The sequence below is a fragment of the Xiphophorus maculatus genome, chromosome 20, assembly GCF_002775205.1.
Source record: "Xiphophorus maculatus strain JP 163 A chromosome 20, X_maculatus-5.0-male, whole genome shotgun sequence".
NCBI lineage: Eukaryota > Metazoa > Chordata > Actinopteri > Cyprinodontiformes > Poeciliidae > Xiphophorus > Xiphophorus maculatus.
This window is the reverse complement of record NC_036462.1, coordinates 32,780,418-32,808,070: the sequence shown is the minus strand read 5'-3', so window position 1 is coordinate 32,808,070 and position 27,653 is coordinate 32,780,418. Positions and strand designations below refer to the sequence as shown.

Sequence of the window (27,653 nt, the reverse complement as noted above, 5' to 3'; positions counted from 1 at the left end):
AAAAAACCACTAATTCACTTTGGCGTTCAGTCAAGTATTATTGTTATTTGAACATTATGATGATGGAATATACAACTGTCAGTTTTAAAATGATCAATGTGGACTATGGGACCGTTCGACTGCATTTCTGAAGACCGCTGTTAAAAGTTTGACAGAATGGCCTTTAATAGACCATTGCAGTTTGGAGAGAAAGAAGCAAATGTATTGTAATTAAGTCAAGCCATATTAGCTGTAGCATACTTTGCATACTTTACTGATTAATTTTAACATAACTTAAAATGATGTTTAAAATGTAAATTATCTTTAGTTTTGGCATCTAGTTAAACAAATGCCCAGTTTAAATCACACAACATTTAAAACAAGTACTTATTTACATAATAAACATCATAAACATGCCTTTTGTCTCAATCATGAGGACTGATAATAAGACACATTTTATATGCTTATCTTCTATGTAGGTAACTTATCTGCTGTCTTGATTGTACGGTGGCCGACAGGTGCAAATGCGCAGCAAAAGAGAAAACATGCAAACAAAAATGAAGACACCCCCGAATGAAACGCAGCAAACAAAAAGAGAGACGCAAACACCCCCGAATGAAATGCAGCAAACAAAAAGAGAGACGCAAACACCCCCGAATGAAATGCAGCAAACAAAAAGAGAGACGCAAACACCCCCGAATGAAATGCAGCAAACAAAAAGAGAGACGCAAACACCCCCGAATGAAATGCAGCAAACAAAAAGAGAGACGCAAACAACCCTGAATGAAATGCAGCAAACAAAAAGAGAGACGCAAACACCCCCGAATGAAATGCAGCAAACAAAGTGTTGAAAACGGAAGTGCTCCAGACCACTAGGGGGAGTCAAAGAAAATAGTATTCATTTCTATGGGACCAGATGCAAGATTCTTCTTCTTCTTCTTCTTGGTATTTATTGGCGGTTGGCAACAAACTTACAGTAGCATTACCGCCACTTACCAGTATGGAGTGTGGTTCGAGATGGTCTATAAACTTTCACTTTCTACCTTTTCCCTCCATTAACTCCTGATTAAACATACCCCCACACATACACACCTGCTTATATTATCCAACTTGCTTATGACTTTATATACCCCTCTTTGATATTCTTTACACATTCACACCCAACTTGCTCTATACTCATACCCTATGAAATAGCTTTGTTTTTTTTAAGATACCGAATAATTATTTGAATATGTCTACTCCCGAAATCTCTCCTCAAAAATTCTATTAAATTAAACCTTTCTTTAATACCTACACACTCTCTCAGCATGCATCTTCTCTCTTCTTCATACTTACAACACTCTAAAATAACATGCTCTATTGTTTCAGACTTCTCACAATAATCACACTTTCCAGATGCAAGATTCAGAAAGATACCTTTACTTTCTTTCAAATTTCTTTCTCTGAATCTTGCATCTGGTCCCATAGAAATGAATACTATTTTCTTTGACTCCCCCTAGTGGTCTGGAGCACTTCCGTTTTCAACACTTTTTGTTTGCTGCATTTCATTCGGGGGTGTTTGCGTCTCTCTTTTTGTTTGCTGCATTTCATTCGGGGGTGTTTGCGTCTCTCTTTTTGTTTGCTGCATTTCATTCGGGGGTGTTTGCGTCTCTCTTTTTGTTTGCTGCATTTCATTCGGGGGTGTCTTCTTTTTTGTTTGCATGTTTTCTCTTTTGCTGCGCATTTGCACCTGTCGGCCACCGTATGATTGCCTTTAAGCTGCTGAGTGTTCAAAAACACATAATGCTTGTGATGCTTCAAAACAAAAAGCATCACAAATCAAACAGGAAGTTAACTATCGGTGCAACTAATTGAAGAGGATGTAAGTTATTAGTAAGTAATTTGCACATTGTCGCAAACATTTTATCCACGTTCTTCCCAGATACTGCAAAAATATTCTTATATTTAATCTTCATCTGTTATTGTGTTTGTTCTGTGTAATTATTGATAAGATGTGGAACAAAAAAGAGGAACATGATCAATCTAATCAGATATCAAAGGTGATTCACTTCACTTAAGGAATGAGTGTTACTCACGTCTCTCTGTGATTCGCTAGCTCAGAAGCCACATTAGCATCTAAACAGAGAGTTTCTCCTGTTCTCCTTTTCTTGTCTTTTTATCACTTTCAGAATAATTTCCCTCTATCTGTCGTTACATCAGGGATCCAATTAAATCTTGTCGCCAGTTTATGTTCTTTCTCATAACATAACTATATAGACTCGACGGAACCTCAGTGGAACGTGACTTACTTTATTAGACATTTTGCCAAAGAACATTGGGTGGAAGGACACACTTGATGTTCTTCTGCATAGAACACAAAATCGTACCACTGAATACATAATACTGACTTCCACTGTTCATTTATTTGGTCAAAGTTGTTTATTTGAACAAATGACATATGAATATGACATGTTTTTAGTTAAAAATGGTTTAGAAATGCATATTTTTTGCTAGTTACTCATTCAATCGATCTGCTATCGTTTGGTGTTGTAGCAGCAGTTTGTTCTCCCCATGGATTCTCTCAGGGTACTCCGGCTTCCTCCCACAGTCCTACAACATGACTGTTAGGTTACATGATTACTCTGACTGGTATGTGGGGGTGTGTGCGTGGGTGTGTGTGTGCATTGCTGTTTGTATTGCTTTGAGATGTGCACACTGTATGATCCAAGCATAAACAATAAAGCAAATCACTAGTGCAGTCTGCTGAAAATATGAATATTGCATCAGTCCCATTGACATCTCACAACGTTTGGATGGTATCATGGGGTGATAGAACTTTCTGGTTTAACTTTGCCAGTGTTAGTAGTTCAGTTGAAGCCACTGCTGGCCTACTCAAAGTTCACCCCCTCCCCATATTACAAATGCTTTTGACACCCCTGTGTGTCCGACCTGTCACTCAATGACTACTGGAGATAGCCACCAGCCCCCTGGCAACCCTGCAGAGAAATCGGTCTGGAGATGATGGATGTATATTTAGTTTAATGTCAGAAGAGAACTAAAGGTCACAAACTGTAAATTTACCATGTTCAGTTTTATCTTCAATTAGACAAAAAAAAAACTTTAAAGAAGCAGAAGATCCCAGCAGAGTTGAAGTTGTTGTGTAGTAATCCTTAAGCCAAAATAAATAACTGCAATGAAAACATTTTTGTCTCATCACACAAGTCAGATGAGCAACAGCAGGATGTCGCCGCCGTCACAAACCCAGAAGAAGAAAGGGAGTATTTGGAGGATGATGGTGCATGTTTTTTAATGACTTATCGCGTGAGGAAACTTAGTCATGTCTTATTTTAATTCCATTTCCTATTTAATGAAAACACCGCAATTGCAAAATTGTGTGTGTGTTTTTTTTAACGTTAGCGGAATGTGGAATGTGTGTACAAATTTTTTAACAGGGAAAATATTTCAATTTGTGACTGAATTTGCAAGTTCAACTCATAGCTCAGTTTTCGAGTATTAAAGTGAAAATGTTTGTTTTCTAAAGCCTGAAACTACTGAGATGTTGCACTACCAACATTAATGTTCAAAACAGAAGGGATGAGAAAGGATGTGGATGTAAATGTGGGTTCAGTTTTAGTTCTAGTATTAATGAAGTCGTTACTCTCAAGTACTAGAAACAACAAAACCCCATTCTGATTAATGTGGTCCAACTCGCTGTGATTGGCCGCGGTGACGTTCACCTTCGTTTACGTTCACTCTCGACCTCAGATACAGGAAGCACAGGAATCTTCTGCCAGGTCCTGCATTTAGAACCAATCAGCTGTTCACAGCTATTGTACGCAGATCGGAACATTATACAGGCGAAAACCACAACCAGCTACTGGTTGGCTCCCAGCCTGCTGGGGCCGTGGCACTGGCACCGGGCGTGGAGATAACTCTGGGACTTTTACGGCGTCTCTCCGCAAATGTGTGTTAAAGTGAGTTGGGGTGTGTGGGGGCGTGTGTGCGTGTATGTGTGCGTGTGCCCACGAGTGTCTGGGTGTATTTATATGCTGCCGGCTCCACTAGAGCTTATTTGCCCCTAAAAATAACACACACAGCCAACACCGCAACCCTCTCACACACACGCACACACACACAGGGAGCATGGTGATGCAGTAAAGTTAAGGGAACTTTTGATTTTGTTTCACCTTTCACCCTTCAGAATTTCCACCTCCTTTTCTTTTCAAGCAAACTTCTTCTTTATCGTTACCATTCTTTCTCTCACATCCTGTCCTCGGTGTTATCTTTCCTTCTGGTGCTGCCTCCCTCCCACATGTAGTCACAAGGCCATTTTGAGTATTATGACTGAAGATTTGACCCACCCAGCCAGTAATACAAAGACCCACACGCCTACCTATTGTGAGAACCAAAGCTCTTTAAGTCCAAAACCAGCTACTGGATGTCATTGTTGTCTCACGTTTTTTATTTTTTTTTATTTGGGTTTTCATTTACCTTTTTTTTTTTTTCCTTTTAACACATTCAGGTTTTTTTCTGCAGTTGTGCTTTCAACTTAGGAAGCGTACTTTGAATCATTAAAAAAAATAAAAAGTGAAACCATTCATAAATCATGAGAGACTTCTTCAGCCGAACAGTAAAGCATCATCAGCCTGGCAGCTCCAACAAATGAAGGAGTTCTGGCTTTGTTCACGTTCTTGTCAGGACGGTTCCATCCAACCGGGGTTTGCTAGATGACTCCTGTCTTATCTTCTCCGTTCAAGTTCTCCTCGGTGTAAAATATGCCGTCCATTCAGCCTCTTTGTCACACTCTCAGATTTGAAGCAGAGTACAGCAGGACCAGCTTTTGATCTCACAGACTATCAGCAGTCAAAACAATGATGGAGGACGATGGGGAGAAGCTCTGAGAAAGCACAACACGCGCAACAAGGACACAGCTGTGGCCCGATTCTGGGTTTAACGCAGGCCCTTTTAAAAACATGGTAGAGAGATTTATATTGTAAAAAAAAACAACAAAAAGCAGAAGTATTCTCATCCTGAACATGTTAAAACCCCAAACTTCAGTGTATGATTTTGGGGGAGATATGTGAGAGTAATAATTGAAAGGATGCACAATTTGAGAACAATTCTTTTGGTAGAAAATCTAAAGGCATCATGAACGGTGGGTTTGTGGAGTTGGGAGCATGGGTCATGTTGAATTTTCAATTGGAGATCAATCGAACCGATTGGCCTCCAATTGAAAATTATGGATAAAGTCATGGTTGAAAGAATCCAATAAAAAGGTATTGTTTGTAGGTTTAGGCAACCAGAAAAGAGAAAGAAGATGGTCTGGTCAGATTTAACAAAGATTTACATTTTTCACCTACATGTTAATGCTGTTCATCATCCAAAGGGTTACAAAGTGCTGGCGGTGTAGTGATGATAATATATATGGAGCTAATTCCAGGGCAAAAATGGGAGAAAACCTGGACAACAGCTGAGGCTTGCATTCCAGCTTGACAGGCCTAAACATACTGGGATGGAAGTATATCCAGGTGTTAGAATGGCCCAGTCAAAGTGTAAGCTTAAATCCATTTGAAAATTGGCAACAACACAAATCTGGGTTTAACTTTTCAACCGTTTTGACTGAGTTTCAGGAATCTTTCCATAAAAACGGGCAAGAATTTCAATCTCTTGTTGTGCTAAGATGGAGACAAACCCTAAATCATGGCTCTACTCACACACACTTTCAGTTTTTTTTTTTTTGGTGTTTTAAAAACCATCAACATATGAAAATGTTCACAGAGTGTGAATAGTTTGCGAGGCGCAGTATGAGACATTTCTTTCTCATGATAAATTCTCATACTCTGTTTCATGTTAGCGTTGAACCTGTTCTTCTTCTTTGGCTCTAACAACTGTCAGACTGCAGATTTTATGAATTAGTCACATTTTCCATTGACTTCAGGTTGTTTATGTTGGGAAAAATTGTTAACTTCAACCTGTTTCCAACTACTCATGTGGTGCCCATGCTTTGTTCCGTATTGTGAAATATGCTCCGACCTTCTTTCAATCTGGAGAGACTCAGACGGAGATGAGAAGACAATTAGAAGAGTTTATTGACAAACAGAATTTAAAGTCTTTGGCGCTCGGGCCCCGGCTGGGGATGACGGTTATCGCAGCGTTAGCGATAGGCTTCAGATGAGCATCCCGATGCTGTTAGGAACGTCATCCCCCCGGGCCCGGCACTGGTGGTGGAGGTTGAAGAAGGGTGCGGGCCTCAGGACCGGGCGAATGGAGGAGAAGGGGTGGTGGTGGGTTGAGCTCGGCTGGAGAGCGAAGGACGCCATGAATGAAGGTCCGTATCAGCTGGGACTTGATCGATGATTGGACGTGACGTGGCTTGGTCCGGCGTTGATAGGTCGACGATTGTGGGCAGGTCGCTTCAATTAACGGGTCCCGGTGGGGATAAAAGAGTCTTCCAGTTTGAATTTGCGCCTAGGCTTCATTTTCAAAAACTGCCCTGATATTAAAGGTCAGCTGGAAAATCAGCCATAACTTTATCATTTAGCCCAAGGACACATTAACTGTAAAAAAAAAAATGGATGTAATTGTCATGATCGAATAAAATATTGGGTACAACTGTAACAAAGATGTATTTAAAAAAAAAGGCAAACTAGAAATTTTCAGCAGCAAGTGGAACTTATTTGCAAACACTGTAAATATGGTCTGTGATATTTCAATTAAGCACCTTTTTAAAGGGTTCATTTCAGCCCAAGTCAAGAATGGAAAAATAAAATAAGTAAATGGTCAACAACACAGGAAACAATTTATCACCCAAAAGTTTGGAAATGTACTTTTTTAAAAAATAAGAAAACAGACTGAAGCCCTTTTTATGATTCGGATCTTTAATGAGATTCAGATTTCAGAAAAATGAATTTTATTGTTTGAGCAACTATAAAACAAAAATTATAGTAAACAGATGTTTGCATCCTCAATTTAATACAGTCTGTTACCACAGGCAGGTTAAATTAGCCAGTTCTGACCCGCAGGACAAAAAGCATGAAATTGGGCCCATTTTATCAGCAGCCCTAGAAATCAGAACTGGTTCAAATCAGCATAAACGGGTCAAATCGTTACGATTACTTGACACTGAAAATTAGCAGCAGAACTCTGTGCTTTTAAAGAGATATATAAATAAACATAGAAATATGAAATATATAACTGGACAAATAAAGCAGTCATTTAAAACAAAATGTCTCTCTCCAAACTTTTTACATTTTAATATTTTTGCATATCCTAAAAATGAAATTTCTTGAAAACCACAAAATGCTGTTGTGGTGTGATCTGTCTTCCATGCTGTTTTTCCTACCAAAATAATGACACATTTATTTTTGAATTGATGACTCTTTTGATTCCCCCCAACAGATTTGTATTTACAGTATAGCACCAATTTTACACTTAAAAGTGACGCTTTCCATTCCGTTGTTTAAGTCTAAAAAAAAGAACACGTAGAATTATGTTTTATTTCTGAACTTTCTCCTCGTGTAGTTTTATGTAAAACAGCTTAAAGATAGTGTGATGAACATAATGAGAGCTTGTTTTATTTGAAGCCACCTACAGTATAGCATGATGGCTGGAATCAACATGAGAGAACAGCGCCGTGCACAGGCCACAATCTGCTGTGCATGCTGTGTTTTCTCTGAGGAAGAAAGGCATCGAGGGTTAATTCAGGTCATTTCCACCTTAAATCTGCCAAAGGAGCTTCATGTGAAGGCTTCATTCAGCCCAATTTATGTCACTAAAATCTGTTCAGAGACTCTGAATTTTGGGTTTTCTGCCTCAGCCCAGAAGAAGCTGTTCTTCCAGTTTGTCTCCGCGTTTCCTATATATGCATCTGTCCCTGTGAAGCATCAGTGTGTGCTCAGAGCCAGCGGGGTAAACACGAGGATATTTTCACATAAATACACATTTAAAAAGGATGGAGGTGTGAGGCAGCATACAGATTCATGTCCTGTTTTGTGAAGAGGTTTGTCCAAGTCCAACACGGTGAAGCGGTCTTTAACAGAGCCTTCTGTGAGCCTTCTATTTGCTCCTTTTTACAGTCTTTTTAAAAAAAAAATATTCTAAAGAAAATTGCAAAAAGGTGAAATAGATAAATAAATAAAAATCCAGGAAATCATAGAAGTTTTATGAAATGTAGGAAACATCAGAATCTGAAGCTTGTCTGATTTGCCAGCACAAATTCACACCAAAGGTTCACATTCACATTAAAGGTGAGCCATTATGCTTCCTTTCAAACAAGCTAAGATAGGACTGTGGTCTATACAAAACATGTTCACAAAATGTTTTGCACAAAATTGTCCTCAGATAATGAGGTTTCAGATAATGAGGTTTCAGCTGCTCTGTCCTTTCTATCTTGAGCCGTTTTTAAACTGAGCTGTCTCAAGGTAACGTCACTTTCATGCAAATAAGCTACTGCTGGCCACGCCCCCAAGTCAAAGTGAACACACACACTTCATCAAAAACCATTAAATGATTGGGATTTATTAGCACATGGACTGTTTCTAGAAGCAACAGACACCCAATTGGAAGGACAAAAACAAAAATGATTTTTGTTTGCGTAGTAGATCCCTTTAAAGGTTTTTTTTGTGTGTAATTTTGTTTATCTCATATTAAGCTTATATTCGGTTCACGTGAGAGTTATTTTAGGTGTATAAAAGTATTTTGTTGTTTAGCCTGAGCGTCTACATTGATCCAGCGTTCTGGGAGACCAGAAGCAATCATTTTTGAAACCATGGGGAAAAATGTCAAAGTTCATGTTTCACTGTGTGCAGGCGAGCCGCGTCTTTTTAAAATCACTCTCACAAAAACCAAACCTGGATGTTCAGTGCTTGTAGCAAAGTTCTATGGCAGCGTCACAGCGCCACCGATTGGCCTGACAGACTTACTGCAGCGTTTTCTGTGCGGACGCTTCCTGTCGCAAGGATGCATGTTATTTTTTTTGTCTTTATCATTTATGAAAATTTACCGTGTTGTTTAGTTATTCGTCATCTCCCTTTTCCACTTCATCGGTGCCTTGTAAAGTATTTCTTATACTTTATTAATATAGTTTTAATGAGACTAGACAACGCAAAGTAGTGCAGAATTACAAAGTGGAAGGAAAAGGGATTCAAATTTTAAAACATCTAGAAAGCGTGAGAAATATTTGTATTTATCTGATACCCCAAATTAAAATCAAGCAGCTTCAGAATGGATCTAATTAGTTAGTAGAGAACATAAATCCAGTTCTTATAGAACATCAGGGAATCAGTTGTGGAGATGCTTAGAGCAGAGTTCTGTTATAAAACGGTTCTGAACCAGTTCTATCGCCTTACAACAGAGAACAGCACAGCTGGAAGCCGAGCAAGACATCAGCAAGCAGAACATTAATCATGGAGAAGTAGCTGAGATTTAAGGCTTTGATTTGGAATCTATTGGCACGACTGACTTATAGTTGAACAACCAAAAATGTGTCCTTCATGAAGAACAGTGGTAGACAGTAAGTTATTGTTGGAGGGCAGCAATAACATTTAATAATTCAATAATTTTATCTACTGTCATTTTATGTGTGCAAACATGAGGAAAGGTCTGAAGAAGGGCTCAACTTTATATCCTTATTGTAGAAAAATGGACAGACTTATAACTTCATAGGGAAAGGAAGTGAAGTTTCTTAACATTGACTTAGGCTTTTATTACAATAATGCATAGTTTTGGGTAAAAATGCAAGAACTAACAAAAACATCATTTTTATTTGTTAATGATATTTTCTATTTTGAATTGAGCGGACAGCTTCATAATTTGCTGGTGTTCCATCAAATTTGATCAAACACCTGATGGATCTGTGTGTTTGCTGAGTTCATTATAGGAGCTGCTTCTCAGTGAAACGCTGGTGGAACCGTTCCTAAAGGGTTAACAGAGGAGCCATGTTGTGATGACGTCCTGAAGGCGGAGCTTCAGAAAGAGCAGGAGTTTCTTAAAGAGACAGAGGCCCAATTTCAAGGTGTTAAAACACAAACGCATTTTTGTATTGCGTTTGTATTGTATTTTAATACAAAAACGTAGTTTTATACTACAACATTTTCTGTTGTAGTATAAAATGTTTTATACTACAACAAAGCAGTAAACATCATAACACCTGAAGGTAACATAGCTACTTGATTGTGCTATAAAATGGCACTATGTGACTGAAAAATACACAATACTGTACCTTAGTATTAGTTCTGCTCTTCTGCTCTTGATAATGACATTTTAGAAATGACAAAGAACTGGTCCAGGAACCTAAATCTTGTTTTTTAACCATCTTTTTATCAACGTTTTTTGCGTATTTTGAAGTGTAACATTAGAAAAGGTCAATGGAAATAGCAAAATTCAAAATACAATCTGAGCAAAAGTTTCTGACTTTGAGCACAAGGGAACTTGGGTGATGCGGAAAATCGTTGACCGGCAAGTCCATCTGAATTACTGACAAATAAAAGCGGAGCTTTTGAATGGACCTTCTTTAATCTCAGACTTCTATCTGACTGAAATGCTGCAGTGATCTTTAACAAGGTGAGTGGCTGAAACTCCTCTATAGGAAAGTTAAAGACACAGTGCATGACAGCAGTTGTCATGCACTGTGTTAACGAGGCTTAGTTGATCAGTGAGAATGCATCATGCATACTCACTTATAGTGTTTCTGTTTCTCTTTATTATTATTATTATTATTATTATTATTATTATTATTATTATTATTATTATTATTATTATTATTATTATTATTATATAATGTTCCGTACGTTTTACTACATTCAGCTACTTCTATACCTTCAACTAATTGTGCTAGTTCATATTATCAAAACGTTCTGCTTCTTCTGGAGATTTTTACTTTGACTTTTGCTAAAACTCACTATTGTACTTTCTGAAATATTTGTGCTTTTTTGTGCAAATGTTTTTTGCCCCATTGAAATACATTGAAATTCCACAAAATTCTGCTAAAATCTTCTGCTTTTTCAAAGCTTACTACGTCTGCCTATTTCGACCTAGAAACTCCATTCAACTTTGAAACAAGTCACAAGACTAAACTGTATTCAAATGTCTCGGCTTTTTGATATCTCTTGTGGTTTTTCCACACTTGCGATTTTTGCAGTGAGTTGTATGGAGATTTGGATGGTTTTCAGGTTTACCAAGTGATCCTATACTGGGATTCTCTGTCAGTTGTTAGAGTGTACGCTCTAGTAAGGGACTATTTTTGAACTTTTCATGCTTTTTGACAAACAAAATGATGCTGTTCATACATATTTTACTGCACAGGAATAATTTATGCATTAAAATGTAGCCACGCATATCTACTTTAAGGAACTATAACTATCATTACTACAGGTCTCACTGTTTTCTATCAAACTCTTCTGGAGTACAGACATGTCACACCTTCTATTCCTTCAATGTATTTCTGTGTTTCTATGTGTGTGTCAGCGTTCTGCTTGTCTACCTTTCTGTATATGCCTTCTGCTTTTACTGCTTTTAATGTCTACAAAGGTCTTCTGCAAACTTTAATCAATTTTAGCTATTCATATATCAAAATGTTCTGCTTCTTTTGATACATTAAGCTATTTCTTTTGCTATGTTTCACTTTTCAACTTTTTCAACCATTTCAGGTTTTATACTAATTTCTGCTTCTGCGAATCTGTGCTATATCTTTGGCTCAATTTCGCTCTTTAGGAAAATATTTCTACCATGTATGACTGTAGCTTTCTTCTGCTTTTTCCATACTTCTTATGCTATGTTCTGCTGTTTCTTGCTTTTTCTGCAGCAATCATTCTGCAAATATGCATTCTCGCGGCCGTTTCGCTAGAAACAGCAATTTTTCTAGTTTTATGTTTGTGTTTTTGTGGTTTTAATGTCTGTGATGGGTGCTATATTAATATATTTTACTTACTGATTAGTGTTTTAGGGAGGCTGGGTACAGATTGGATTTCGTTTTCCTGGTTATTGCTTGTTGTCCATACATCGTTAATTTTTTGACCAGTAAATCTTAGGGGCCACTACTGCCACCTACTGGAAGGAGGAGTTTGTGCCAGGAATGGGAAAACTGAAAAAAGCGAGGCTTCTACTGTGTGTAATTTATCAAAATATCATGTTAGAGTCCGAGTCCTAATCTATACCGGAGGTAAGCATTTGAATTGAAATATTTCAAATGCTTACCAGTAAACATTTTTACTGTTTTTACAACAGTAAAAATGCCACATATAGCTGAATGGCTGATTCAGCTATATGTGGTTTTCTTGGCATTTCATTAAAAATAACTTTACTTAATTGGGATTGTTTGTACTTGGATTAAAAACTGATATAAAAAACTTTTTCCATGCAAATCATGAATTTATATTAGCGGTCCTGACACATCCTCACTTAAAAATAAGGATGCTGCAATGAGAGAATGAAAGTTAGTAATGAATATCACTTTTCTATCATATTAGATACAAAGTGTTTTGGTTTGTATGCTGCTTGGAACGATCTGTTGCGATGGAGCGTTCCACCTGGATCTGGGTGCGTTCGCAGTGTTGATGTTGCACTACGCATCGCAGGCCTTCAGTGGGCTTAGGCCCCCAGGATTTAAGCAAGCAAACCACCAGGGGCCAAGGAGACAGACAGAGGAGAGGGAGAGCCAGGATGAGAGGAGGGACCATGGTGTGAGTGTGGGCGTGCGTGCGTGTGTGTGTGTGTGTGTGTGTGTGTGTTTGTCCTTCCATGAGTTGACTCCCCTGCAGAGGTGTTTTGTTAACCTCGTCTCTGGGAAACGAAGAGTGCACACGGCAGTATGAAAAGATACAGTGAGACACCCGCCCCAGGCCTACGCTCAGCTTTTCCCACACATGCACACACACATGCATATCCAGAAAATTACCTGAATGCTAGCTTTATCCGATGTTTATTAAATGGTTCCAAGGTGAATGTCAGGCCAGTGTGATGGCGTTCTGAGTGCCTCCTGTCAGAGAAGCGCCTTTCTTCCCTGCTTATTTCTCTCACTTTGTGATGGTCTTACCCAAAAGTAGAAGTAGTGAAATAAAATCACATTTCACACATCCTGGGAATTCAGAATTGATTCAAAATGTTAAAAAAAATCAATTTTAAAATGTGTTTAAGTTGTACGTCTTTGAAAACTTTGATTTGTGAGTGTGCTGCATGCCGCCTCCTCTCACACGCCGTATGTATTTTTAGTAGGGTTGTTGTAAACTAATATTTTAGTAAACAAGTAATCTATCGATTATTCTTATGATTAAACAAGTGATCGTATAAAAAGAATGATCAAATAAACTATTGGTAAATCTAGCATAACAGCAGTATTACTATCGCATATCAACATCGGTCCAATTTTTCACAATTAAGCTTCCCTAACAGTTACTTTTCTGTAGTTTAGAAAATTAACCTGTAAATATAATAGCTCACTTTCTAAGTTAACCTGAAGAAAAGTTACACAAAAATCTGAAATTATATTCAATTTAATAATAAAGAGGCAAGCTCACAAATACGCTAAGCTAACCTAATGTAGTAATTTACAGGGGCAATATGGTGTCATTTTATAGCACAACCAATTAACTATGTTACCTTCAGTTGTTATAAACATGCTATATACTGTATATTAAATATGGCTTAAAGAATTTTTTACTTTGCAATGTAACCCATTGAAATTGGGTCTCTGTCACTTTAAAACTCCTGCTCTTTCTGAAGCTCCGCCTTCAGTAAGTCATCACAACATGGCTCCTCTGTTAACCCTTTAGGAACAATTTCACCAGCGTTTCACTGAGAAGCAGCTCCTATAATGAGCTTAATAGATCTGCAGTTCCACCAGGTGCTTGCTAATTGCTGCTGGCTAGTCTGAAGGAGCTGAGTGGGGGAGGCTGTTCTGTGAGGTGGTGCTAGGTCCACGCAGACATTTTGCACAGCTTAGTGGTTGCTATGGAGATTCAAGAATTTCTCAAATATCCTTGATATCAAAAACCCCAGGCATGTTTTTGATGAGGAAACCTAAACTGATGGAATTTGATACAGTCTGGATTTTTTTAAAATAAATGATCTATTTGTTTACAATGTCTTCTTCTCTTGTCAGTCACATAATTTAAACAGAACCTCTTGGTCCTTTGAACTGGAAAGTTGTTTCTGAATTTGATCATAGCCCTAAAATTCAGAATCAAATCGTTAGGCACCGAGAGATTTGCATCTGTACCTTAACGACGTCTCCATATCCAAGGCGGCAGAACAAAAAGGCATCAAGCATCACACATGGCTTTGATGAACGTTATGAAACCGCGCTGGAGCGAATCAGAGCAGCTGCAGCAGTCTGGGTTTGGACCAGATCCAATATGAATAGAAAGAGAAACACAGGTCACCCACCCGGCAACAACAGTTTACAATTCCTCCAATTGAATTTACAGAAGTGTTCATTAATGAGTTTTAGTGATTGAAACCTTTCGTAGTTGATGACTTGTGGCACCAATATGTTTCATAAGGCGGTTGCAGAAAAGAGCATTTGTACTGATGTTATGTCCTGAAGCTGCTGAGGTTCTGTGTCTGTGTACCTGTGATGACAGGAAACGGAGGTCGGACCTTTAACTTCCCAGTTCCAGTTTCTAGAAGCCACACTTATTCAGCTGCACTCAGGCATTTGATAAAAGTATGTGTGTCAGATGAATTAGTCACCGCAATCATCAGGCAGCTGTAGCATGAAGTTGATTGACTTTAGCAAACAAAGCCGTCCTGCTAAATGTTTTTTTCCACCTGATGAAAGACGGTTTGGCCAAATGAACTTTTGTTCAATAGCCCATTTCCATTTGTACACATTTTCCTCACTCTCTTCTTTCTTTATCCTCATCCCAATGGCTCCACCGCATGACTAGAACCTTAAAGCTGCAGCATGTAACTCTTAAAAAATATATGGATTTTTACATATTTGTTAAAACTGTCACCTTGTCATGACTGTATAATATGAGACAGATAATCTGTGAAAAGATCAATCTCCTCCACCTCCTCTCCTGAGCTGCTATTGCCATCAGAAGAAATGCACCAAAAGCAACCAATCAGGAGCCAGGAGGAGGGGCTTATCCCTGTCAGTCTACCTTGCGTACTCGCTGTTCAACGTGCTAATGCTACGGAAAAACGGTTTATCCACCGCCATGCTAACTAGCTTTAGCCTTCTGGTTACTTCTGGTTACCTACAAAAGTTGTAGGTAACCAGAGGAGGTGCATGCGATGGTGATTGACAGCGCTAAGACCCTCCTGCTAGCTCTGATTGGTTGCTTTTAGTTAGCACTGGAGGAAAGCAGAAGAGCTCGATTTTTTTCACAGATTATCCGTCTCATACCAAACTGTCACGACATGGTGACAGTTTCAGCCAATAAAAAAAGACATTTTTAATGAACGTTGCATCTAAGTTTTCCTATGGTTGTCTTGTGTTACATTCTCACGCAGCAGTCTGAACTTTTCACCCCCCGCAAAAAAAAAAATCCAATCTGAGCCGCTTCTGTATGTGGAAATTGGATTTGTATCCAGTCGTTTTCAAAGCGTCTGCAGTCTGAATGGCCATGTTGCATTTTCTCCGAACTTTACATCATTCACGTGAGACGGAATCCTGAAGAACGCTGTAGGCAAGAAGCTGGTGTGGCTTGAACGTTCTGAGATGGTGAGGTCAGCTTGGAGGGAAGAGCCAATGTGGCTGAGATGTGGTGGAGTGGCAGAGAACAAGGTTATCACAGCGATGAGTGTTTAATACGGACCCTGTCTGGACGAGAAGAGAAAACAAGACCTTCAAAGAGACAAAGGAAGGGGTGTGGGGGGGGTCTATCTGAAATACTGAGAGGGTGAGAGAAGAAAGACGTTGGTACCCATAGGAGGAATCTTTATTACAATACAGTGGTTAAAAAAAGAGAGAAAATAATGCAAAAGTTTGATGTAAAAATTCTCCCCTAAACTCATCAGATTTAAGAAGTTACTTAAGACATAATATTAATAATCATTATGATGTTTCTCATTCGCTTTGCAGTATTGATTACACTACATGGTATAAAGCACATATAGAAAAAAGACTTTGGATTCTATTTGAGTTATGCAAACAGTCTGACAGACAGAAAGGCCTCTTCAGTCTCCTGTGTGCCAGGCCTTGATTTAAATGGACAAACATTTAACAGGGATTTACGGAGGTATGTGTGGTCTTGGAAACTCATAACCGCAAACTCATAAAACAAGTTGGAGAAACGCTAAGCAGATCCATGTCTGTAAAGAATAATGGTCCAAAAAGTCAATTGTCTTGCTTTTCACAACGTGCATTTTGATTTACAACTTTGTTCTTTCTGTGCCTTGTGGAACTCACTTTACAGAACCTCAAACAGACTGAGTGTCAGCTGCAGTTACTGTGGAACAGTCTGAGGGTGTTTTCACACCTGGTAGTCCAGCAGACTTAAATTGCAACATTAGTTACATTTTCAGCTCCTGCGGTTCTCTTTCACACTGAACTGTGTCAAATGAACTAAATCCTTTGAAATACCTGTTCCTCCTTGCCCGTGGGGACGCTCTGCACCAAGAACCACTGAAGGAAACAACACAAAAACCTCTTAAGAAGACACACACAACTTTCTTCTTAATGAAATGTAAACAAAAATGGATTGGGGTCAGAACGGAGTGTTTCTGACTCCACTCAGGAGAATCAGGATTTCACTTTTGTCTTCGGCAAAAGACGACGATGAGCCATTTCTCCTCCTAGCAAAAGACTTGCGCGTTTGTTTTGGTTGTATTTACCCACTTTAGTCCACTTCCTGCTTTTCAAATCAATTCAAAAGCACATTACACAATGTTACATGTTAAAAATAAAACAACTGTTGTTTTGTGCACATGTTTTCTAGCCACATGCTAATTTGCAAACCCAGTCCTTGGTAGGACCGTTATTTAAAAACAGCAAAATTGCCACAGAGGATATAGCCGTTCACCATCATCAGAGTAGAGGGCTAATTTACAAATGTTACAATATTTTACTTTTAGCTTTGAAAGAACATAGTCTCTCATATTTACAAGCATGGAAAACTGATCTGCAAACAGAAATCCCTGAGGATGAATGGAATAACTCATGTCTATTGGCTCCAACACAAACTATTGACACAAGGTTTAGATTATTACAATACAAATGGTTATTTAGAACGTAGATCACTCCTGTAAAACTTCACCATTTCAATTCAAACATTCCTGATGTGTATGTCAAATGTAATATAGATTAGGGTACTCTTTTCCATTGTATGTGGCAATGTCTGGAGCTTCAAACGTTCTGGAAGGAGGTTATCATGTTCATTTCTCGCTTGATTGAACAGGATGTGCCAATGGACAGTAAACTTTGCTTGCTGCACTTTTTTCCAGATGGATTTAAAGGACTTACAAAGAGAAAGAAGCTTGTGAGTTCTTGCTTCTTGCAGGCTAAACATTTGATTGCTCTGAAGTGGAGGAACACAGAAAGACCAAAGATAAATGAATGGATCAAACTATTGAGCAACAACCTGGAAAAACTGACTGTAAAGAATTGACTGAAAAACTGTAACAAAAGGAAAGCTTGAAGACTTTAAAGATATTTGGCTTCCCTTTCTACATCTTGTCAAACACTTTGACATGTAAACTTAATTTTTCTTTTCTATTTGTGCAGATGGAGTGAGCCCTGGGGTTGTGGGTGTGTGTGTGGGTGTGTGTGTGTGTGTGTGTGTGTGTGTGTGTTTTGGGGTCGGGGCAGGGATTGTACTGTATGTTAACTCATTTTTATCTATTTTTTAATTTTTCATGTTTTGTTTTTTTGTATGTCTGTATAGCAGAAGATTCTAATAAAAAGATTTGGGGGAAAAAACCCAGCAAAATAGAAATTAAAGATTCCTGCCACACACACACACACACACACACACACACGCCCACACACACCGACTGACAAATGCCAAATTTCTACAAATTTCTGAATTTATGAATAAATAAAGTTTATTGAAAACTGAATAAAGTTTTTGAAAAAAACATGATGATAGATTTTAGAAAATACAAATTCTTCACAACAAAGTATTTTGGTATACTATTTGTTGTATACCAAAGTAGCCTCAGGGTTCAGTCATTGTTTTTTCCCTGGTCCAGAGTTCACTTTAACTAAACCCAGATCTAGGTTTGTAGGCGGACCAGAATTCCCTATTTTGGTTCACATCAGAGTTCGATTACGCATTCACACCTCCCCAGATGAACTGGACTTTCTTGCAAACAATCTAGTTTTATTAAACTGGACTAATTACGACTGGTGTGAGTAATTATCATGCTGATGGTAAAAATGAGAAGTGATGAAACATGTCAAGGTACAGAATAATTAAAAACAAGCTGCAAAACACTGGAGACTGGCTGTGGAGGTTAACCTCACCAGGACAACAACCCTAAACCAGTTTAGACCACGGCATATTCATGTCTAGTCAAAGTCCAGGCCTTAGTCCAGTTGAGAATCTGTGGCAAGACTTGAAAATGGATGTTCACAGATGCAAAAAGGTTTGGCATAGTGAAGAAAAACAAGCAAAACTTTCAGTCTTTTCAGACCAAAGTTTGTAGAGACACTGTACCTCAAGAGTTGCAGCTGTAACTAACTAAAGGTCCATTGTATGCTACGACAGTACTGACTCATGGAGGTTAAATATATACGCAGAGCACACTTTTCAGATTTTTACCTACAAAATATGTAAGCCATTTATCTGCTCCTTCTGTTCATATAAACAACTCTGTTTTTAACATTCAGAATGAATGAAGCACTTTCAGTCCCCCTTCAAAAGAATGGGAACCATTATTAGAGCTACAGTGTGGCAGCGCGTCACTGCGACAATTAACGACAATCCAGCCCCTTGTGAAGTGGGCTCTTTAAAGGCGCAGGTGTTTATCTTGAGAAAAATGGCAATTGAATCCTTGTTGAAAATTTGGATTGATTACATTCTTTTGTTTTAGTAAAATAACTTCTAGACTCAACACGCGTTTAAAGGCCGTTGCTGGCCATGGAGCGGTGCAGACGCTACATAATCTGAGGGTTATGAGAAGGCCTATTTCTGTGAGGTGCAGCTGGGACTTCAGATATGAGCCTGAGGTGAAGGTGGGAGGATCAGGTTATTCTGACCAGTGTCATTTTCTCACACATCTTCTTCTATTGTGTGTGAGTGTGTCCGTTGGCAGCATATCAGACCTGTCTGGCCTGGAGGTGCTGTGTGTGATAAGCCACTCACAACCAGACATCCATCCAAAACATTCCCATATCAACACAAAAGCTAGCCCTGTCTTCGAGACCGAGATCCCAGCGGTTTGTTCCTGGAATCTGTCTCCACTCCCCCGGATTGGGAGCCACTGCTCCAGCTGAGGCCCTGCCTCTCCACAACGCCTCTGTTTCCTCTTTGAGACCTTGAAATTTCTCTAGCTGCTTGTGTTCCTTCTTCTGCATCTATCACTACTGCCCTCTTTTCTGCTTTGTTCAGCATCACAATGTCCGGTTGGTTAGCCATCACCTTTTGAGCAGTCTCATTCTTGGCGGTTTCGTTCTCCATCACTCTCGGTGGCGTCTCCCACTTTGACCAGGGAACCTCCAGTCAAAGTGGGAAATATATATTTGATGATATACTGTTTATATCAAATATATCATTCGATATATTCACAAATGAATATATCAAGTTTTGTGGAGATTTTAAGGTGACTGATAACCAAATTCAAATGGTGAGATATTGACTTGTTTGTTCCAGCGACTGCAATCAGATTAAGGCATTGTTCTTTTTTCTACTGTGCTGTTCTTTGGGATGGCAATCAATTATTTTTTTAAATATCAGATTAATCATTATGCTTAACTGTAAATATGCATGTTTTAAAAAAAATTGACAATTTTTTGAAAATTCAGGAAGGTTTAAACCAAATGATTTTGTGTTAAATGTTAATTTACAAACTGCTTGTTCTGTGGTGGAAGGATATCTCATCGCTTCAGTATCTACAGGCTACCTCGGTTTTATCCAAACATCCATCAGGGTGTTTTTTTCAAACAGAATTTGCTGCTCAGCACACCACTTAGACTCTCCTTGGTCATATTTTCATTTGTGCGTGCAAGTCTGCATTGATGACCGCAGTACAAGAACGCGTAATGGGCTCGACACACAAAAGGTGATGTTGCTCCTACTCCATACCCTCCTAGAAGAGGCTTTTAGGTCAAAATAGTTGATTCAATTAATCTGCTTTATGTAATATCAATGCATTAAGCTTTCCAGAATAATTGCATTTGTTAATGGGATACTGTTGACAGTCCTGCAAAAAACAGAACTTCAAAAAGGTGTTGATGAGATTTCATTGCTGTGCTCTTTTGTCAGGTATCTCGCCAAGCTGTCATCAGTGGGGAGCATCAGGGACGAGGAGACGTGTGAAAGGTTACGAGGCCTTATCCAAAGACAGGTACACTCAATGGAAGGACCGACAGTAAGGGGGTCTGAGTAAGGGTCTGAAACCCTTCTCTAACCCACAAGAGAAGGGTTTCAGAGTTACACACAGAATTCCTCGCCTTGTGCAAGGAAAAAAAAGTCTTAGCTGAGTTACAGCAGTGAGTTTTGAGATTTAGGAAAAAGCATGTTCTAATTCAGGGTACTGTCAAATAGAGTTGCCCAGATCAAGATGTTTGTTGCTACAGAAGAGTCAAGAAAAAATAGGTATCAGCGAATACCAAGTCCCAGTCCAGTACTCCATCAAAGTTATTCAAAATAAAGTTAGGTACAGGTACATAAAAAGCCTTTTTTATAAAACCAATATGCATGCATTCATTACACATAGAGTGAAATAGTGTCTCAGAAAATTTTAATATTGTGAAAAAGTTAAACTTTGGAAACTGGTTGTGACACTCCCTGATGCTGCATCCAAGCATATTCATAGAAAGCTGAGTGGTAGGAAAAAGTTTAGTAGGAAAAGGTGCACCAGCAACAGGGACAACCGCAGCCACTTCGTAACATTAAGAGCCACTACACATAGACAGCTCCTACACACAGGATACAAATGTTGCATGCCTTGAGTCACAGCACTTCTGAACCAGCGGTAACGGCCAAAGTGTCTCAATTGGGTTAAGTAGAAAAAGAACTGGACTGTTGCTCATTGGTCCAAAGTACTATTTTCAGATGTGTTTCATTTTGACATTAAGGTTCCAGAGATTAATGTCAGCTCTGGAGAGACATAGAATCCATGTTACTTGAAGCCCAGAGCGAGGTTTCAACAGTCAGTGATGATTTAGGGTCACGTCATCCGTTTTCTATATGCAAGTCATAGGAGTCATAGAATGGCTCCTATAGTAGAACATAGGAGCTGTTCGGGTTTTGGGTTAGCTCCTGCGGTTAATGCATAAGAAGCAAAGTTTATCGTGGACAAGTGGCCAGTCCGTCACAGGGCAAGACAAGCTGAATATTATTATGTTTAAGCTTCTTCATGTCTTTCGGTACCACCTAACTCTACAGTCAAACCAACTCATTGACAATGAAGAGCAAATTGTCAACAAACTTTTGGTATACTATTACCTATTGTGTACTACTTCACAGACTTGAGTGCCATGAATTTTTTATATCGACTTTGCCCTTTGCTGTTGGCCAAACAGCAGAATTGAACCTGTTCTATTGACAGCTCTAAAATGCTGATTTGTCTAAATATTAACAATGTTTTGATCAAAAATAATATTGTCTTTGTTACCAGCCTTAAGAATTTAAGAATTGTCAAGAGGACTTGTGGAGATTTTAAATCGCTCATCAGTGATGTTCTAGACCCACCGTATCAGTTTTACTCAATAGCAGCAGATATTCTGTTCTAACATTAGGATTAACTTTGGTTTCTAAACAAATATCTGACTCAAGATAGCTACAGTCTTCAAAGAAGTTACACTTTGCCCCTGTTGATGACATGTTATTAAGATTTTATAGGTCAAAGTGCTAGGCTAGCATTAGCAAGTTACAGTTTTGCTATGACTCATGGATAATTATCTACAGCTTTTTAGGGTTGTTGTTCATTTATTTCAAAAAGGAACAATGCACATCACATAATATGCCAGAGTTAGCCATAAAGGCTAGTTTTTATCTGCGTCAATATAAATACAATATATTACAATGCAATACAGACATCTTATCAAGCTTCTTTCAAAAAAAGAGAATAATAATATAATAAAAGGCATTTTTTATTTAAAAGGAGCCTATTACAAAATAAAAAATACATTTATCACAAAAGTTCACCACAAAACAAACAATATATATAAAAAACAAACAAAAAACAACACAAATAAGGTCCCAGTTAAGTATGCGCAGAGCAGTCTCTAAAAACAACTTGATTTCCTGCTTCATAAAGTTATCACTTGCTTGAAAGTCTTAAAATTTGAAGATCATTTCATACCTGTGGTTCTTTATGCGTTTAATGCCGCTCAGAGCTGCAGGGGAACTGGTGACTAAACTTCAAACTGTCCCCACTTTCTTTTTTCCACACCTCAAATGACAATGGTAAGGAGTCCGTTCAAATAGTTAGGTCATGTTATGACCGTAACATGTCCACTGTGCTTGTGCTTCAGGTGCAGATCTGTAAGCGCAGTGTGGAGGTGATGGATGCGGTCCGCCGTGGAGCACAGTTGGCCATAGACGAGTGTCAGTTCCAGTTTCGCAACCGTCGATGGAACTGTTCCACTCTGGAAACCATGCCTGTGTTTGGCAAAGTAGTGACCCAAGGTAGGGTTGTGCACGGCAGCAAGTCCTGAAGGAACACCACTAACAGCATCAGTCAGCGCTTTTATGCTCTAATCAGTCACAATCTTCATGTATTTTAGGTCAAAAGTCAAAACTACTTTGCATTTGGCTTCATTCTAATTCTGAGTGTGTTCCCTGTTTAGGCTGCACCATTCAGAGCAAGAAGCTCTTTTCATTTATACAAAATGTGTCTGTGTTTTCCTACGTGTGTTAGGCACCCGTGAGGCAGCCTTTGTGTATGCCATCTCAGCAGCCAGTGTGGCATTTGCGGTCACAAGGGCCTGCAGCAGTGGAGAGCTGGAAAAATGTGGCTGTGACCACAATGTGCATGGAGTCAGTCCAGAGGGTAGGTCTCTGCAGCGCTTTCACACATGGAAAGGGAACAGAAAGGCCAACCCCATTTACTCTTGAAAATAAGATGTAATAATGTGACACTTTAAATAACTCATTTTGACCTTATAAAGCCAACTCCGTCATAACGGTAATAACCACTTCCTGTACATGTTTATGCGTTTTTAAAGGTTTCCAATGGTCAGGCTGCAGTGATAACATCGCATACGGAGTGGCCTTCTCGCAGTCTTTTGTGGATGTGAGAGAGAGGGGTAAAGGCCAGTCCTCCAGCCGCGCTCTCATGAACCTCCACAACAACGAAGCTGGGAGAAAGGTAGCTCACTGCTCAGTTCTCTACGAGAACTGAATTGCCTTGTGGCTAAAATCTGCAAATAAACTCGCATTGCTTTGCTCAAATTTAATTTCAATTGCCATCAAGACTCAGGATTGATGAGATAATTGAGTTATAGATGATCAGATTAAAAGGTGTGGTTTTACTTCTAGTTCGCTTCCTGTTCAGTTATAGTTACTACCAAATCCACAGGAAGTAACAAGTCAATAGAAACTTTTCTGCTAACAAGAAAAAATCCTCAAAGTTCCAAAACAAGCTTCCACTTGAGGAAAAATGGGGTTTGTTGAGTTAAACATTCATGTAAGTCTGACCTTAATCTTGAATTTCAGTCTAATTTATGTTTTAGGACAGAGATTCCAGTCCTAGAGGGTCTGCAACAATTAGATGCCTCTGTGCTATAACACACCCAATTCAAGTAATTTCATGATTAGGACACAGGTGCTTGAGGACTGGAGTTGTCCATCCCCATTTGGGGACATTTTTAGGACAGTCAATTCCTTCTTAGTTTGAGAAAAGCCCAAATGCCATGTCCAAGTTTGTTGGTTCATGTCTGTCATCTTCATCATTACGTTTTATCAAGATGATCAGTCTGTTAGTGATATAATGTTACACCTGTCGGGTGTTGGTGTTCAGAGAATGACAATGGTTGTGATATCTCTTCAGGCCATTTTGTCCCACATGCGAGTGGAATGCAAATGCCATGGCGTGTCAGGTTCCTGTGAGGTGAAGACCTGTTGGAAAGCCATGCCACCATTCCGCAAGGTGGGCAACATCATCAAGGAGAAATTTGACGGCGCCACAGAGGTGGAGCAGCGCAAGGTGGGATCTACCAAAGTCCTGGTGCCTCGCAATTCCCAGTTCAAACCTCACACAGATGAAGATCTGGTCTACCTGGAGCCCAGTCCAGATTTCTGTGACCATGACCCACGTACACCGGGTATGTTGGGCACGGTGGGACGCCAGTGTAACAGAACGTCCAAGGCCATCGATGGCTGTGAGCTGATGTGCTGCGGCCGAGGCTTCCAGACGCAGGAAGTGGAAGTGGTGGACAGGTGTAGTTGTAAGTTCCACTGGTGCTGTTACGTGAAATGCAAACAGTGCCGCAAAATGGTGGAGATTCACACTTGCCGGTGATGCAATCTGCAGAGAGGGCCACGTTGATAGACGGCTCCTCAGTGACGGTCCAGAGGGAGCAAGGAGTTCCATGAAACTCCCTCTTCTTCTGCTTTAAAACCATCCCACCCTCCTAAAACAGCAATGGGCAATGATTCTTTCAGGTCAATCATCATCACGCAAATATATCCTGCTGTAGTAATGGCTACTTCCAGTAACAGAGTCAAATTTTTTTTTATATAAAAGAACATCCATTCTCTTCCTGTCTCCCTCATGCTCACATTTGGTTTGTCATTGATGCCTTTTATTTTTATATTCTCTAACTTATTTGTTGAGACTGAGGAGATTGACAGATGATGGACACAGAAGGAGATAAGTTGGGACAAGAAGTGACAAATTTGGAACTGCGACTGTACAGTCGAGGGTGGAGGTGGGGTTGGGGATCAGAAGGAGGGTTGCCGGCCCACTGTGCTTGATGATGTTGCTGCTGCTTCCAGGACTCATTTGGAGAGCCGGATGTGAAAAAAGGGAGTCGGCAAGTCTGTCAGAGGACGCACCCGCACAACACAGAGAAACACAAACCTTCTGTGGATCTTCTGTGGGTTTCTCAGTGTGCATGAGTCCCTAACTGGCCACTGAAATACGCTGACGTTGACACGCCAACTGGGTTCTTCCTCCGATGAGGATGATGAATATAATGATAATAATGGAGAGGAAAAAGCCACTTTCGTCTCCTTCTGGTTTGTTTCATAGCACTGGCAGGTGATGGGTATCGAACAAATCTAATATACATGCATACACAGTAGGGGTGTAGCAAGAGGTCATGCCAAGAAATCTTGCACACGTTAAAACACTATAATGTTTCTGGCCTGAGTAAAATTAGTGTCAGTTTATAAGGCAGGTTTCTGGATATGAAGATGAGAGCTTAAGGACAGACCATCTGTACCTGCAGCTGTATTTCCATTAGAAATGTGCTCAAACATTGATATTCTGCTAATGTTAACATAATTGTAAGAAAACATTTATTTCCAGTAGGTGGGAAATGCAATTAAAATCACACATGAATGAGTCTGCTCACACAATAAGTAATTAAAAATTAAGGTGGTGACGGATGTACACACTGATAAGAAATATATTCATAGTTCAGCCATCAGAGGAGACGTCTTATTCAGGCGGAGCAGCAAACCCCTTATACTTGGGAGCGTCTACATAAGCTGTGTTTTGCAAAATTGTAGTTGGCGATTTTATAGAATAGCTACGGATTCAACTTGTTTGAATGCCAAAATCAACTTTTAATGAACTGTGTGATACTTTGAGAGCTCTGGGAGAGCCAGCTGTGCATTGGCTAAAAATACAAACTGCTGAGTATAAACTGAAATGATCCGAACAATACAAAAAAGTGTTTCTTTTACAGTTTTGTGAAGTACACAAATTTGGATAGAGCCAAAAAAACCCTCAGTCTGGTGCAAACACTTTTCATTGACAAACATGAGGTTTTCTTATTGTTTTGTTTCCATTAATTTACTTTCGCAATCCCAGTTGTGTTAAATTTTATGGTTAATGGAAACACAGCTACTTATCTGAGACTCTTATTTAGAAGTAAGAAAAAAAATGCTACTTGAGTTGCCTCCTTTTGTTAAGAGATTTAAAAACAAAGACTTGTAACAATGCTGGCCCAAAGGTTTGTTGGTAAAGCATTGAAGAAAGTGTTTTATTAGTATCTATTTAGATATAAGAAAGAGATGAAAGTTGGCATCTGCTTTGTAGAGTCCCGTAAGTGTCAAACCAAAGTTGGGTTCACACTGCCCAATGTCGTAAGAAAATCTCTGGCTGTGAACCTGAGTATGTGTTCTCTGGCCATTAAGCAGGGCAGATGGACCAAGTGCTGATTTAGCACTTGCACTACCAAAGACCAAATAGTGTCAGAAATGCTCTGGGAAAATTGTGCAGCATGGCTGCTACTCCAACCAACATCTGATTCTTGTCCTCTTTTGCACAAGCATGAGAGCTACAACCGTCTCCTTTTGCTCTCCCTCTTTTCTCAGTCTGACTTCAATAATAAAGTCAATAAAACCCACAAGTTGGCCTGATGGAACTGCCATAAAAGAGTGGGGATTCCAAGTTTTTCCTAAAAATGAGCTAACATCTTGCCTCATACTTGCAATGTAGTCCATTGTTCTGACCCGGCCGTCTTGCTACACCACTAACACGCAGTAAACGACGCCACAGAACAACACCTGCATCCAGCCATGACTGTCCAGGACACCTGAAAGCTTCTGTCTAAACATTTACCAGAATAGATTTGTAATGACTTGCTATTATTCCTTTTGTGTTCTTTCGGAGTGATGTTGACGTTAGTTGCCATCTGTCAGAATGTTAAGTTTGCTTCATACAAACATGAATAACATGCATGTACCAGCCAACTCTCCAAAGACAAACACACACATATTCACACCCAAAGGGGTCATCCAGAGGGCATGTTCTGAGTATGACTGAAGCACTTTCTCTCCAAGCGCACATAGAACCCTCGGCACACAGCAACGAGTATTCAAACTTACATTCGCTTACCTTCTGTACATCTATTGCACTCACTCTCACACACACACACACACACACATAAAGTTATCAATGCCACTGTCAGGACTTCCTGTACCTCCACCATAAAGCCAAGCTTCCCTATAACGTGTTTATATCATAAAGATAAACTGTCAATCTGTAAAGACACTGAAGAAGACCATACTGCCTATGAATGTATGCTGATAATGAAATATGATGTTTTTAAGTTCAGTGTTGTCATTTTTTTTAATAAAACAAAGATTATATGGTGTTTGTGTGTGTAGGTAAGTGTGTGTATGAATGATAAATATTAAATATTAAAGAAAAAAGTGGGAAACCATGAGAAACATGAGAGATTGCGTTTCACCACAAGACAAACGCACACACACACACACACACACACACACACACACACACACACACACACACCCCCGCACACATATAGTATGTCTTCATACCTTCACAAGGTCTTTGCATCAACTTCCATTTATTTTATATTCATTTCTACAGCCTAACCCTAACCCCGAACCCAAAAACAGCACTTCTTATGGGACTCTAGCTTTGGGCATAAGGAGCAGTGGGTCCCCACA

At 39.4% G+C, this 27,653-nt stretch overlaps 1 protein-coding gene across 1 annotated transcript in view; it reads left to right on the top strand.

Moving 5' to 3' along the window:
* Positions 1 to 27,328, top strand: part of wnt4 (Wnt family member 4) — a 38,309-nt gene extending 10,981 nt beyond the window's left edge. Inside the window, exons 2-6 of the mRNA XM_023353472.1 lie at positions 20,325 to 20,406; positions 22,541 to 22,694; positions 22,927 to 23,058; positions 23,234 to 23,376; positions 24,058 to 27,328. Of these exons, the coding sequence (XP_023209240.1) occupies positions 20,325 to 20,406; positions 22,541 to 22,694; positions 22,927 to 23,058; positions 23,234 to 23,376; positions 24,058 to 24,528 (982 nt within the window). The 3' untranslated portion in view covers positions 24,529 to 27,328. The remainder of the gene's footprint in view (positions 1 to 20,324; positions 20,407 to 22,540; positions 22,695 to 22,926; positions 23,059 to 23,233; positions 23,377 to 24,057) is intronic.
* Positions 27,329 to 27,653: the final 325 nt, after the last annotated feature.